Raw genomic sequence first — 14,747 nt, forward strand, 5'->3', positions numbered from 1 at the left:
TACCTTATTTTTTTAATGCGCCACTGTAGCACATAGTCTTACCTATTGTCTAAAACGTTGAGGAATTCCCAAGCTGCTGGTAATTGGGTTCGGATTGTGTCAGACTATTCAAAGGATTTGTCTGAAAAAAGTGATGTAAATGGCTCTATGTTAGGGTGCAATCACATGAGATCAGCCACAAAATTACATTAATTGAGAAGACTTCATGAAAAAGAGCTCATGACATTGTGCTCTATGAATGAACTGACTTGCCTGTGTTCTTTCGCAACTGTTGCGGTGTAACACCACTTGCTGTAATGTGCGCGATATTACAGGGACCAATTTTATCAGCGTGTGAATTGTTACACTACCTGACAAAATGTAGGAGAATAATACGGGTTACAATTGTACCCATTGTTATTTATTTAAACCCATTTAAAATTACGCTAAATAGAAAAAAGGCGAGACCACTTACTTTGGCGGTTTTTGAATTTAAATCACCGTCAGTCAAATAATCAAGGCGTCTCACTCTCTCGTATGCCACGACTCCTATCGGGTCAAAATGATAATCGGGTGTGAGTCTTTATGAGCTGATGTCATGAAACACGCGCTCGGCTGAAAAACTTGCCTGCATAAATGGTTTACAGTTCCCTTCTTCCCAGCAACGGTCTTTAAGATCCACTGAATGCGGAAGTGAAAAACCAGCCTGTTCCGAGTTTGGTTAGTAGAATCCCGTACGCAGTGTGGGTCACGTGATCTGCATTAGGAATTCTGGTTACTGTAGGTCTGTGTATGTGACGATTCATTGAAATAAATTGAAAGTGAAAATAATGCGGCCCTCAATGCATAACGTTTTGAAGAATGATGATAAACTATGTATTTCACAATTTGGCTAATATTAAACAAAGCGAAATTAACTTGCAATTCAGACGCTTTGAATGTGATAATTGTGTCAATTCACAGTCTATTTATTTCTGACATCTCTTTCAGCCCACTGATAGCCGTGTTGAAGCGCATGATCAAATATGCCTCCCTTTGTAATAGTGCCTTTTCAAGGTCACCTCCTCTGGGGTTCGGTTTGATAACACTAAGGACTGTCCATGTAAAGTCTTTTTCTGAATGTTTGAGTGCCATGAAATGGGCAACCAAAGGTGCATGAAGCACATTGTTCTTGATTCTAGATCGATATTGGCTTATTCTGGATCTGATCTCTTGTGTCGTCTTGCCTATGTAGATTAAAGGACAAGGGCAGCAGATGGCATACACTACATTCTTGGTTTTGCAGTTCGAAAAATCCTTGTGTATCCACTTGTCATTCACATTGGTGAATTCTGTTCCTTATATGGTGGAACTACATGCTTGACCATTTCCACATTTGTGGTGACCCAATACCGGTGGTAAGTTCAAAAGGGAATGCAATGTGCCACATTTTTTGGGGAGATCATCTGATGCTCTGATGATTTGCTGGCCGATGCTTGCATTCTATTTAAGTGCAAATAATGGAATCTGGAGATCCTTATCCAAGTCTTTGATCAAATGTCAATTCTGGCGTACAATTTTCTTGAATGAGTTTGTGTGTGGGCCATATGTAGAGACACAAACCAAATGTTCCTTTGGTTTTTTGAGACGTTTCTCCAGTAACACTTCACGTGGTGTGTACCATGCCCGTTTGCAAGAATGCTTGAGTAGTTTATGCGGATACCCTTTTTCTTTTAGTTTCGCTGTCAAGTTACTTGAATGAATTTCATAATCTTTTCAAGTACAGTTCCTTCGGATTTGTAAATACTGGCCATATGGTAGATTCTCTTTAAGGTTTTTTGGGTGATGGCTCCTGAAGTTTAAGGCCGTATTCTTATCTGTTGGTTTTGTGAATAGTGTTGAAATCAATCTGGATTCTGTAAGTCATATTTCCACATCTAAGAACGTGAGACTCATGGTGCTGTGGTTCATGCTGAATTGGCTATCTGGATTTCTTTCATTCAACCACCTGTGAAATCGCAGAAGATCTTCCTCTGTGCCGGTCCAAATACACCAGATATCATCTATGTATCGGTACCACTGGGCCACCCAATGGCCAAAGGGGTTGTTGTTATACACATGTCGTTCTTCATACCTGGCCATGTAAAGGACCGCCATTTCCGGCGCGAATGGACATCCCATGGCGATACCTTTGACTTGAATTAAAAAAATCTGATTCAAACTTGTACCATTCTTTTTTAGGGAGTGGCTAACAACAAAAACGAGGGCGATACAAACCCCAACCTTGAGAAATGCGCACCATGCGCCAACATTACAAATCATGAAAAAAATCCGGGCAACAATAGCCTTATGTGCCAGGAATGTACGGTATGACAAAAAAACAAGTACTAGAGTATACAAAGTTTTATAACTATGATTAACTCTTATTTTCTACATTTTCTTTGGGTGGGGGGGGTTCTAATAGTTTGATAAATGCAATAATACTGGATGAGTCTGAACAGGGGTTAGCATTATAAGTATTTCCCAAGCATTACTTTTTTTCTCCTGTAGTATCTTTACAAAGAGGCGAACGATGTATAAAATATTATCCTCTCTCCTGAATGTGTTCACATCCTGTTCCATCTTTTCTTCTACACACATTTTTAGGTTTAAATAATTGTATTACTAAAGCCAAGATCAGCACAAGTAACTTGCAATGTGTCCCAGCTTACGTAACTCAAGTACAAAAAAACATGTTTCCTTTAGCCACAATATAAGTTGCTGAGTCTAACTCTCATCATGCCCCAAAGACTACATCATATAATTCTTAATTTTAAGGTACACCATAAACAAAATATACATCAATGACTAGGAAAGAATAAATTGGAAGGGAAATAGTATTATGGGAATGAGAGGCACACAGGTGGCTAGAGAAAAATAGGAATTCCAAACAAAGAATCAACTAAAGGAAAATAACACCTAGTAACACCCTTGACCTCCCACCAAGCCATGGGAAGTTTCAAGCGGGCCTCTGATCTCAACCCATCACAACATGTTTTTTGCATTCCAACCAATTGAGTTTCCCTCACGATAGCTTGAACCGCATCAGCCTTATTAAACACAAAAACGTTTCATCTTGCTCTATTTTCAGTATTCCTGGGAAAGTAACCCCTTGTATCAAACACTTGCCTCAAAAAGTGAGGTTCTTCCCAAGTCTGAAAAGAAAAGGATTCACCTTCACCAAGCACGCAAATCTTGTTTCAGCAAGATTTGGAACCTCTCTGGGCTGAGCACTTCATAACCATAATGACTGTTTCAAGTGGCAGGTTAGCCCTGCTGGAAATGAGTTTGTATGCCCTGCATATCAAATGCTTGCTATTATGATCAGGGGTGTAAGGTGCCCTTTGAAGAAGAGTTCCATTCCTCTGACACTGACTAAATGATGGAAAAGACATGGTTCCCTAATACAGAGTTGGTTCCTATGTCTAGAATGATTAATAATTTCCATTACATTACACTGCTCAGTGCAAATAAATCTCCCATTATTTTGGCGCCTTCAAGCCTTTCTTCAAACTCTCAAAACCAGAACTTCTGTACTTGCACCTTGGTCTTTGATGGAGACATTAGGAGACTTTAATCTCCTAATGTTCCATCTTGCCACCCTTCTTACTTCTTTAGGCAGACCAGAAAAAGTGTAATTTATTAGGTCTTTGGCCATTACATGAAATGGTGTAATGAACCTAGCTGCTCAAACTATCCTCCAGGACTCAGATCCTCAGAGGGGTCAGCATTAACCAATGACTCCTTATCTCCTCGAGCCCCTACAGCTACTTCCTCGAGGCCAGGGTTATGTCCACACTCAACCGTTTCCAGGGGTGTTTCCATTCACCACAGTCCAAGACGAGATAATGTCAGTTCGTGGGACCATCCACTCTTCTCACCAGTAAAGTCGTCGGGCCCATAGATTCTCAACTTTTTACTCGTGCCATTTTCATTCAGGTACCTTACGAGGAAGAGCACTGCACATTCCATGCTTTGTGCAACCACCAGTCCCCTCCATCGTTCTAGTCATTCTGCAGCATCACTAGAACTATGAAGTATTATTAGCACTACTAGGAAAGGAATAGTAGTGAAACTGGCTCCAGGGGTGGCATCGAACCAGGCGTGACAATCTGAGCCCAAAGAAGAGTTGCTATTCAGCATGCTACTAGCCTTCGCTGCCCTCTAAACATAACAATAGCATTGTTATGATAGAAAGCTGCATGACAGTCAAAGATGGTGATCTGTAACTGAAACCAGAACAGTGATGTCTAAAGTCAAAAACACAGAGTTCTGTGATTGACAAGCCATCATTGAAGTGGCAAGCCCATTGGATAAGAGCATCTAAAACAAAGATGAAAAGGTTGAAGCACCTAGACCAAGTCTTTTGATGTCAGGGTGTGAGGAGATCTTAGAGAAATTGGATCAGTTAACAGAGAGAAATTGTGCAACCCATTATCAATTTGGAGCATTCCACTCCTTAACCTTTGTTTCATATTTTTTGTTTCCTAAAAGGGTCTTTAAAGAAGTATAGAGTTGGATTTATTTCTTCAGTCTACCCATTTTTGCTTGAAAAGGAGGCAGGGCACTATATATCGGTCTTTGTATATCTAAACACAGAATGAAGCATAGCAGCCTGCTATATTCTGTGGTATTCAGCTTATACCTTGACCTTGTTGTCACAATTAGGGGCCGGGGTTTCAAGCATTATGTCTGGGATTCATTAAGCCTTAACCCACCCATCCTCCTCTTACCAGAAAATATATTGATAGATGTGGCAATACAGGAACAAGAGGTGGTATTTTCTGAACGTAACAAAGATCATGACTCCTTGTCAAGTCCAAAATTGTAATTTCCAAGAGACCAGTCCTGTAGTTTTCTTTAGCATCTGTGGAGTGACTTCCAAGTTGATGAATAAGGTGGCAGAACCATAAAAGAAAGTACATCGTTTATTCTCAGCATGATGCACATTTTTTTCTTCTTCCTCACTGAAAAGTTCAAGAGCATATATCTGTGCATGTCCATCTGAATATGGATGGCAAACTAATAAAGGTTTATATTAATATGTGAGATGTCTGGGTTAGATTCAAGCAGATAATTACTTTATCTTTTGGTCACACCACTCACATTTCTAGTCCATGACCAAATGTTTTGTGATGCCTACACTAAAATAAAATAAGTACACCCGACTCTAAAGAAAAAGCCATACTAGTTAGCAAAGTTGAGGAAACACAACTTGCTTGGATAGGCATGGCCAATCTTCATATCTAGTAACTCCAGGATCAGTTAGTCAAATTACATGTTATGCCAACATTTATAAACAGACCCTTACAAGTCTTTGGGGGGGGGGGGGGGATTCTATAATAGGCTGAAACTCTCTTGCCTCATTGCTGTATTGAAAAAAACTTTTTTAAAAGTTGCTATACATCATTAGCTAATGGTTTAATACGTTTGTAATTTTCATAACTGTAAATGTCTCTTTTGGACATTTACATTTATTATCTTTTGTGCACCTCTTATGATCTACTTGCCAAGCGATCAGTTAGTTACCTGTAAGTGGTCTCTGCACTGTCTAAAACTGAAGTACGTGATATTAATGAAAAACAAATCCAGCTCGACTTTCCGGATTATCACTGCAAACAAAATCAACTTAATTCACCGTAGGAGAGTTTGCTGACAAAATCATCCGGTTTTTGGGACCCACAATCCCCATTTTTTGAATTTTAGTACCCTGGGATTTAAACACTGACACACATCAAAATATTGCACAGACTGATAGACACATTTTCATACTCACATCCAAAAAGACAACAAAACTGTGACTGCACCACAGAAAGAGGTACTATTGTCCAGTGAGCTGCAGCAAACCTGGTTAATGACTTCAGACAGTCATCCTGAAAAAGATAATCAAAACGTCTGTTACAAATGAAAACAATAACTACAACAATATCCACCCTAAAAAAAATTGTAAATGTTAGAAGATGCAAAAACGATATTAGCAGGTTTCTTTAAGAAGAATCAGTCTTCACTGTCAAGCAGGTGAAAGCAGGAGTTCTTTGAAGTTAATCCGGAGATACTAAAACACCTCAAGATTGCAACTAGTTTAACATGGGCTCATTAGAATGTCAAAGATTATGCCTAAAAACTTCTGTGTATAGAAGACCATTTGTATGTTAAGGAAATTAGTTGATGAACATAATAAACTGATGATACTCTATGAAAGAGTAGGGAACTTAGAGCTCCAATCTGAATACTCAAAGCAGGGTATTCCAGTGTTCTGCACAGAAGCAAAGGATAGTCAAACTAATAAAGTACTCTGATAGAAGGAAGCAGGGCGCTCGCCCACCCTTTTCTAGGGTGGCATGCTTCCTCATAAGTCCCATTTCTAACTCATGTGGGACTCAGAATTGGGCACAAGGGTTTCCGTTCTTACTCTTGGATACTGATTTGTGGGGATTAACACATTGCAAACCATGTGAGTTACCAACAAGCTTTGGGAAATTGAACCCTCCAGACTTTCATTTGGTGGTTTCTACATGTCCTCTCCACTTATGGGGTTCTTCCCTGCAGAGATACATTATTTTTTTTATTACTATTTCTTGTTTTTCAGCCCCTCCTGCTACCGCACTCCTGCCCATACAGGCTGCGACAGATGGAAGACCTCTTCCTACCTCAAAGACCCTACCTATTGCAGCTAGGAGTGGGAAGGTTCAGTCAATCTATAATCCTGAATACCATTCCAATCTTGTTCTACAAGAACCATTCATGAGCCTACTGTCGCCCTCAGGGTCTCTGCCCTTATTCATAACATCCTGGTCCTTCATTCTTTTTTATGCCACCCAAGGCTGTGCTGCTTCACTGTCCATAGTCGTCCAATTATGTTTAAGTCTCCCCTCCCAACTTCAGTTCAACACAGTAGAAACTCCTGGTCCACTGATCCCTATTCTCTTCTTCCTGTAAACCTGGCTCTCCAGGACCTACAAGAAACCGTCTGGTGAACGTGCGCTCAACAAATAACCTTTAACATAACATAATTTCATGCTCTAAACATACTCATTCCTAACTCCAATATTCTTCCGCTGCCCATATTGGGTTCTCGCCTGTCTCATCCTCCTCTTCTGTTCCATGTCCTCGGCGCCGGTAGATGCCAAGACGGCGTCGCCGGAAAAAATGGCATGAAGGGAGCCTGAGGATAAGCTTGGGGAACTCCCAAACTGAAGGCCATAGGACCGAAGGTGCACCAGAGGGGTACAAGGCTCTGGAGAAGACCCCATACATAGCATTAAGATAATGCGACGGATCTTGACCTGGGTCTGGAAACGATGGATATGGCTCAGGCATCACCGGACTCGGGCCGACCGGCGCCGACGGTGGAATCTGCGGAGCCGAAGGCTCACCCGGATCTGGAAGCTCCTCAATCGGAACAGGAGACGAAGCTGGAGCCGAAGCCGGAGCCGGAGATGGAGCCGGAGCCGGAGAATGCTCCGGTGAGGCCACAGGTGACGACAGGCCAACAGGAGAATCAGGAACAGGCGAAGGAGATACAAAGTCCTTACGGCGTCGGGAGGGTGAGGTCGATCTTGGAGCTGCATCCCTATCTGAGCGATGTCAAGATCCATGCCTCTTCTTTTTCTTTTGCTTTTTGGACTTAGAAGCATGTCCCGAAGTCGACTTCGACGCCGACCTCGACCTTCTCCGGACTCTTTTCTCCTTTTTCATCCTGGCGATGAATAATTTGGCTTCCCTCTCCTTCAGAGCCTTTGAGCTCATCTTGCGACAGGAAGAACATCCATCTACATCGTGGTCCGATGAAAGACACCATACGCAGTCTTCATGCGGATCCGTTATTGACATGTGTTACCGCACTCTCGGCAAGGCTTAAAACCAGACTTCTTCATTGTCATTTTCAGCTGAAGACAAGAAGAGAGAGAGATACCAGCAGAAAAAGTATCAAAGACAGCTACAGAGAGAGTCCCAAAAACCGTTAGCGTCGACGGCGCGGAAAAAAGGGAACTGACATCATCATGCCGACGAGGTCTTCTTATGGAGCCGGTGATGTCAGCGGAGTCGCGTGCGGAGCCGTGTCTCTGTGACGTCGTCTTCTTCGACCTCATCGCGTGGACTGCTACAAAAGTTTCAGAATGTTGCTGGCGCAGGGGATATTCACAAGGAGAGGAATCCACTGGCAGATGTATCCATCAGAATCCAATATTCTTCCGCTGCCCATATTGGGTCCTCGCCTGTCTCATCCTCCTCTCCTGTTCCATGCCCAAATGGGTTAATGGCGTTTCTTCAGGATCTACTTGTAGAAGTTACCAATTTATATAACTTTTTTCTAGATTGTAGCTACCTCAACTTGCTGATTTACCCTATGTACATGCAGGAACCATTAAGTAAGTCCCTAATTATGGGAACTTGTGTGTTAAAAATCCAGAAGAACGTAATTATAGTTAGTCAGGGCCCCATGAGATGCAGTGACATGGCACCCTTTCAGTTCACTGACTGCCCATTATAGGTGTGCCTGCACAAGTGGGTGCAACAGTCGTCCACAAATCCTCTCATTTCCTTTTGTGGTTGGTTAGATAATAAAGGATGCATCCCTAGAGCTGCTTCAGAAATGTTAATGAACTACACTCGTCCTTTTGCACAATCTTGGCTTCTCTGTGAATTAGAAGAAATGGTGACCGACTCCCACCCAGTAAATCTAATTTATAAGAGGAAAATGAACCAGCTGACAAAGGGTAATCGATTTCGGACTGCAGTATTTACCTTGACAGAGAACATATTGAGAGTGCACCTAAATTTGGACTGTGAATGTACCATCTCTAATTCAAGGGTACACTGATAGGCATACTCGGATAGGACATACGCTATACTGGGGCTCACACTTACCCTAAAAAGGAAAACAAAAATAGTGAAAACATGGATGGTGAGACAAGTAGCAGCAGGCTGACATAAGGGTGTTGGTCAAAGGTCCAAAAGTACATCCACCTACAACATCCACAAAACACAGAAAACTCAAAGAGCAGTCTGCATATAGTCGTCCAATGGTATGGTACGTGAAGAACAAGTTACTAACCTTCGGTAACGATGTATCTGTAAGAAACATTAGTTAGTTAGATTCCTCACCTTAGTTCTTCTTTTTTTCCGCGCCAGTAAGCGCAGATCCGGGAGAGCTACCCCTTTTAGTCTTTTTTGACTAAATCTTTTTGATCATTTTTGATCCTTGTCTGTCGACATCTGGTGCCGGTAGGATGCCTGGGTTCAAGGCTTGTGAAGATTGTCATCGACTGATGTCGGTGACCGATCACCACCGCCGGTGCCTCTACTGCTTAGGCCTCGACCACGACGCGGAGTCGTGCAACGACTGTCAGGCCCTGACTTCGAAGGCTAGGCGGGAGCGGTCCCGCAAGCTTCTGGAGCTTCGCCACTCGGCTCCGCGTCGTGCGCGATCCCGGTCCAGGAGGAGGTCCAAGGATCGCTCGCGGAGCCCTAGCCGACGCCACCATCGCTCGTCGGGCTCCAAGTCGTCGGGTAAGTCTAAACACTCTAAGAAGTCGAAGCGGCGACATCGCTCTTCGGACTCCCCTCGCCGGTCGCGCGACTCGGCCGAGGGTCCAAGTGGTTCCACCCCCGCGGCTCCGGCGGAGCCGCAGGTGCCGCGTCCGCCCCCATACCTTCCGGTCCCTGGGGCTGACGCGGCGCCGGCGGAGATCAGTGCCTTCCTCTCGGCCATGAGGAGCCTGGCCCCGCCGTCGACGCCCGCTGGCGCGCCTTCGGGCCCCGCGGACTCGACTGGGCGACCTCGCGTGCCGGCGGCTCCGGCCCCGGCGCCGTCGACGACTCCGGTCTCGACGCCGCAGGTCCCCGCGGGGCCCTTGCCTGGGCCCCAGTCGACGCCGGTTGACCTTGTCACTCCTCCACCGGCGCCGACGCCTGAACCACCGACGCCGTCACCGGCGCCACCGACGCCGACGCCTGTGACGCCGACGCCCCGGTTTAGCCCTCATCCGGACCCGACGCCGGCACGGCGTCCGCCGACGCCGCATCAGACGCCGCTTGAGACCTACCATCTCTACAGTCCGGTTCCGATCATTCCTCCTGTTTATCAGGAATCGGAAGAAGGGGGCGACTGGGAGGGGTTCGAGGACCCTCTGGCTGTTCAGTCACAGCTTTCTCAGGACTGGGCAGATGAACTGGGGGAGGCCAGCGGCCTGGACACCTCGCCAGACGCTGGATTCACTTCTCCTCCGACCGTGGCTTCGGAGGAGGGTGCAGCATTTTCTGTGGTGCTGCGCAAGGCGGCTGAGGCCCTTGGGCTCGAGTTGCCTGCCGTGGCTGTGAGGACCAACATCCTCACTGAGGTGCTTCAAACCTCAGCAAGCTCCACTGAGCCTCTGCTGCCGTTCAACGAGGCCCTCACTGACGTTCTGCAGGGCACCTGGTCCAAGCCCTCCACAGTTCCTCCTGTGGATAGGAACGTTGCCAGGCGCCACCGCCCTGCTCCGGGCGACCCCAGTTTCCTGTCCCAACACCCCACCCCCGAGAGTCTGGTTATCCAGGCCTCTACCTCCCAGTCCTCCTTCCCGACCGCTCCGCCGGACCGGGATTCCAAGAGACTCGAGCAGTTTGGCAAGAAACTGTTCTCGTCCCTTAGTTTGGGCCTGCGGTCCTTAAATACCGCCTGTCTCTTGGACCGTTATTCCCACTCCCTGTGGGATACGGTGGAGGACGCGCTGCCCCTGTGTCCGGAGGAGGTCCGGACGCGTCTTACCCAGGCTTTGGCCGATGGGAGGGATGCAGCACGGCACGCCATAAGATGTGGGCTTGACACCACGGACTCGCTAGGTCGGGCGATTTCCACCACGGTGGCGCTCCGCCGCCACGCCTGGATGCGGTCCACGTCATTTTCCGGGGATGTCCAGAACACCCTCATGGACATGCCCTTTGATGGCACTCGCCTGTTTGGTGAGAAGGCGGACAGTGCGCTGAACCGTTTCAAGGACTCCCGGGCTACGGCCAAGTCCTTGGGCCTCTCGGCTCCGCGGGCGCACACTTCCGCTTTTCGCCCCTTTCGTGGCCAAGGAAGGGGCGCCTCCTCACGTCCGCAAAGCCACCAGCCGCAGAACCAACCTGCGCGCGGTCGCGGACGTGGCTTCCGCCGTGGCGGAAATGGAGGACGACGTGGTCAGCCCACATCCACCCCGGCAGCATCCGCCTCAAAGCCTTCCTAGTCCGAGCTTTCAGGCCCATACCACGCCAGTGGGCGGCAGAGTTCGCCATCACCTGCTCCGCTGGCGGTCCATAACATCGGACAGGTGGGTGCTGCAAATCGTCCGAAGGGGCTACTCCCTCCCCTTCGAGACGACCCCTCCAGCCATGCCACCACAGCACCACCGTATCTCGGGGGATCATTTGGATCTTCTCCGCGAGGAAGTTTCGGCTCTCTTGGCCAAGAGGGCCGTCGAGCGCGTTCCGAGTCCAGAAGTAGGTCGTGGTTGTTATTCCCACTACTTTCTGGTTCCCAAGAAGGGCAAGGGGGGCCTGCGCCCTATCTTGGACCTCCGGAACGTCAATGCCTTCCTCCGAAAGGAAAGGTTCAAGATGCTAACGTTGGCTCAGGTCTTAGCTGCCCTAGACCCTGGAGACTGGATGGTAGCGTTGGACTTGCAGGACGCGTATTTCCATATCCCCGTCCTGCCGGCCCACCGGCGTTACCTGCGGTTCACGGTGGGCCAAGAGCACTTTCAGTTTACCGTGCTCCCCTTCGGCCTCACCAGTGCCCCTCGGGTGTTCACGAAAGTGATGGCGGTGGTCGCAGCTCATCTGCGCAGATCAGGGGTCCCAGTCTTCCCCTATCTCGACGACTGGTTGTTGAAGGCGGGCTCGCCCCAGGCAGTCGTCTCCCACCTCCAGACTACGGCGGATCTCCTGCATTTGCTGGGGTTTTCCATCAACGTGCCGAAGTCACACTTGAGTCCCTCTCAGAAGCTCCTCTTCATCGGAGCGGTTCTCGATTCGGCGCAGTTCCGGGTCCATCCTCCGGAACAGCGGGTCCGGGATATACAGGCCCTGATTCCCATCTTTCGGCCTCTATCCCGGGTTTCGGTCAGGCTAGTGTTGCGGCTTCTGGGGCTGATGGCCTCCTGCATCCTACTAGTGCATCACGCCAGGCGGCGCATGCGGGCTCTGCAGTGGGACCTGAAGTTTCAGTGGGCCCAGCATCACGGCAACCTGTCCGACCATGTCTTGATCTCGGAGGGTACTGCACAGCAGTTGCAGTGGTGGCTCACGGACCGCGAGTGGGTCAGGGGCAAGAGCCTCTCCCTTCCCCAACCGGAGCATGTCGTAGTGACGGATGCGTCCCTCCTGGGATGGGGTGGCCATATGGGAGAGGCGGAGATCAGAGGCCTCTGGTCTCCGGCGGAGTCTCGTCTCCACATCAACCTGTTGGAGTTGAGAGCGATCCGGCTTGCACTGAAAGCCTTCCTTCCCTCTGTCCGGGGAAGTGTCGTGCAGGTGTTCACGGACAACACCACCGCCATGTGGTACTGCAACAAACAGGGCGGGGTGGGGTCGTGGACCCTTTGTCAGGAGGCTCTGCGCCTCTGGACATGGCTGGAACACCAGGGCGTCACCCTGGTGGTTCAACATCTGGCGGGCTCTCTGAACGCCAGAGCAGACGAACTCAGCCGCCGGTGCATGATGGATCACGAATGGCGTCTGAACTCCGAAGTGGTGCAAGGCCTCTTTCAGCAGTGGGGAGAGCCTTGGTTAGATCTATTCGCCACCGAAGGGAACGCGCAATGTCAGCAGTTCTGCGCGTTGGAATTTCCAAGGCGGCACTCGCTCGGCGACGCTTTTCGTCACGAGTGGAGTTGCGGTCTGTTGTACGCCTTTCCGCCTATACCACTTCTGCCCAGAGTGCTGAAGAAGATCAGGCGCGACCGGGCCCAAGTCATCTTGGTGGCTCCGGATTGGGCACGAAGATACTGGTATCCCGAGCTACTCAGTCTGTTGACCGATCCCCCGATACGTCTGCCCCTTCGGGAGGATCTTCTGTCGCAGCAGCAGGGGACGGTCCTCCACCCGAACCTGTCCAGCCTCCACCTCCATGCGTGGAGATTGAGCGGCGGCAGTTGATGCCATTTGACTTGCCTCCTGAAGTCTGTGATATCATTCTGGCAGCCAGGCGTCCCTCCACAAAGTCGGTATACGCCTGCCGGTGGAACAAATTTGTGGCATGGTGCACAGCAAAGGCTGTGGATCCCCTTTCCGCCCCTCTTTCTGAGGTTCTCCTCTTCCTTCTTTCTCTGGCCCGGCAGGGCTCTGCCCTGGGCACCCTGAAAGGTTATCTTGCTGCCCTCTCCGCCTTCTTGCGGCTTCCTGATCAGCCTTCTCTTTTCAAGTCCCCTGTAGTGTCACGCTTTCTCAAAGGCATTACACACACGTTCCCTCCTGTCCCTTTTGTAATGCCTCAGTGGGACTTGAATCTGGTTTTGACGTTCCTGATGTGCGCTCCCTTCGAGCCTCTTCACAATTGCCCTCTTCGTCTTTTAACTCTAAAGACTGCTTTTCTGGTAGCCATCACCTCGGCTAGACGGGTGAGTGAGCTCCAGGCTTTATCTTCAAAGCCTCCTTTTCTATCTGTTCATCCGGACAAGGTTGTCCTTCGGCCTCGTCCCTCCTTTCTTCCTAAAGTGGTGACTCCATTTCACCTTGGGCAGTCTGTCACCTTGCCCACCTTCTTTCCGCCTCCGCATCCTTCCAAAGAGGAAGAGAGGCTCCACCGTCTGGACCCAAAACGTGCGCTCTCTTTTTATCTGGACCGCACAAAGCAGTTCCGGGTGGACGACCAGCTTTTTGTTGGGTACGTGGGTGCTAAGAAGGGGAAAGCTGTGCACAAACGAACCATCTCTCGGTGGGTCGTTTTGTGTATAAAAATCTGCTATTCCTTGGCTAAAAAGGACCCTCCTGTTGGGCTGCGCGCCCATTCTACTCGGGCCACGGCGGCTACTACTGCCTTGGGACGGGGAGTCCCTTTGCAGGACATCTGTCAGGCGGCGACGTGGGCTTCGCTACACACGTTTGCCAGGCATTATTGCCTTGACAGCCAAGTCCGGAGGGATGGCTTCTTTGGCCGTTCTGTCCTCCAGGACTTTCTGGTGTGATCTTGGTTCGCAGACCCACCACCGGGGATGGTATTGCTTGGGTATCTATTCTAAGGTGAGGAATCTAACTAACGTGTTTCTTTCAGATGAACAAGTTACTAACCTTCGGTAACGATGTATCTGTAAGAAACATTAGTTAGTTAGATTCCTCACCGACCCACCCATCCTCCCCGTTCTGCGAACTGACATCTAGGGTTAAGGTTGTCCTTTCAGGCCCCTAGATTTTATTTTTGTCACCAGTGTCGGTCTTTGCATGGCTCTGCGTTCCTGGCGCGGAAGGCTATGTACAAGAACTGACGTCAGCGCGCGAGGGCGGCGTCTAAGTATTCCGACGACGTCATCCCGGCGCACGACGCCGACGACGGACGCGGAGCCGCAGACGACGCCTAGCGACGCGCAAGGGGAATGAAATGTTTTCCTAAGACAATATTTTTCTAACAATTTGATGACATTTTACAGGCTAACGTGGGATTACATAAATCCTAAAACAACATAAATTTGGACTGACAAAATGACTTCTATTGTGCTATAAACTGTGTCCCACTTATTTCTCACTAAAACGATATGGAAAATTAGATTAGTGCTGCTTTACAAATCCCT

The 14,747-nt window shown here is 48.4% G+C and overlaps 1 protein-coding gene across 3 annotated transcripts in view; it reads right to left on the reverse strand.

The window, feature by feature from the left end:
• UBR2 (ubiquitin protein ligase E3 component n-recognin 2) overlaps positions 1-14,747 on the reverse strand; it is a 1,393,714-nt gene that overhangs the window by 353,023 nt on the left and 1,025,944 nt on the right. For all 3 annotated transcript variants that reach the window (XM_085612829.1, XM_085612828.1, XM_085612830.1), the window contains one exon: positions 5,774-5,870. In XM_085612829.1, the coding sequence (XP_085468955.1) occupies positions 5,774-5,870 (97 nt within the window). The remainder of the gene's footprint in view (positions 1-5,773; positions 5,871-14,747) is intronic.

This window comes from Triturus cristatus, chromosome 6 (assembly GCF_964204655.1).
Source record: "Triturus cristatus chromosome 6, aTriCri1.1, whole genome shotgun sequence".
NCBI lineage: Eukaryota > Metazoa > Chordata > Amphibia > Caudata > Salamandridae > Triturus > Triturus cristatus.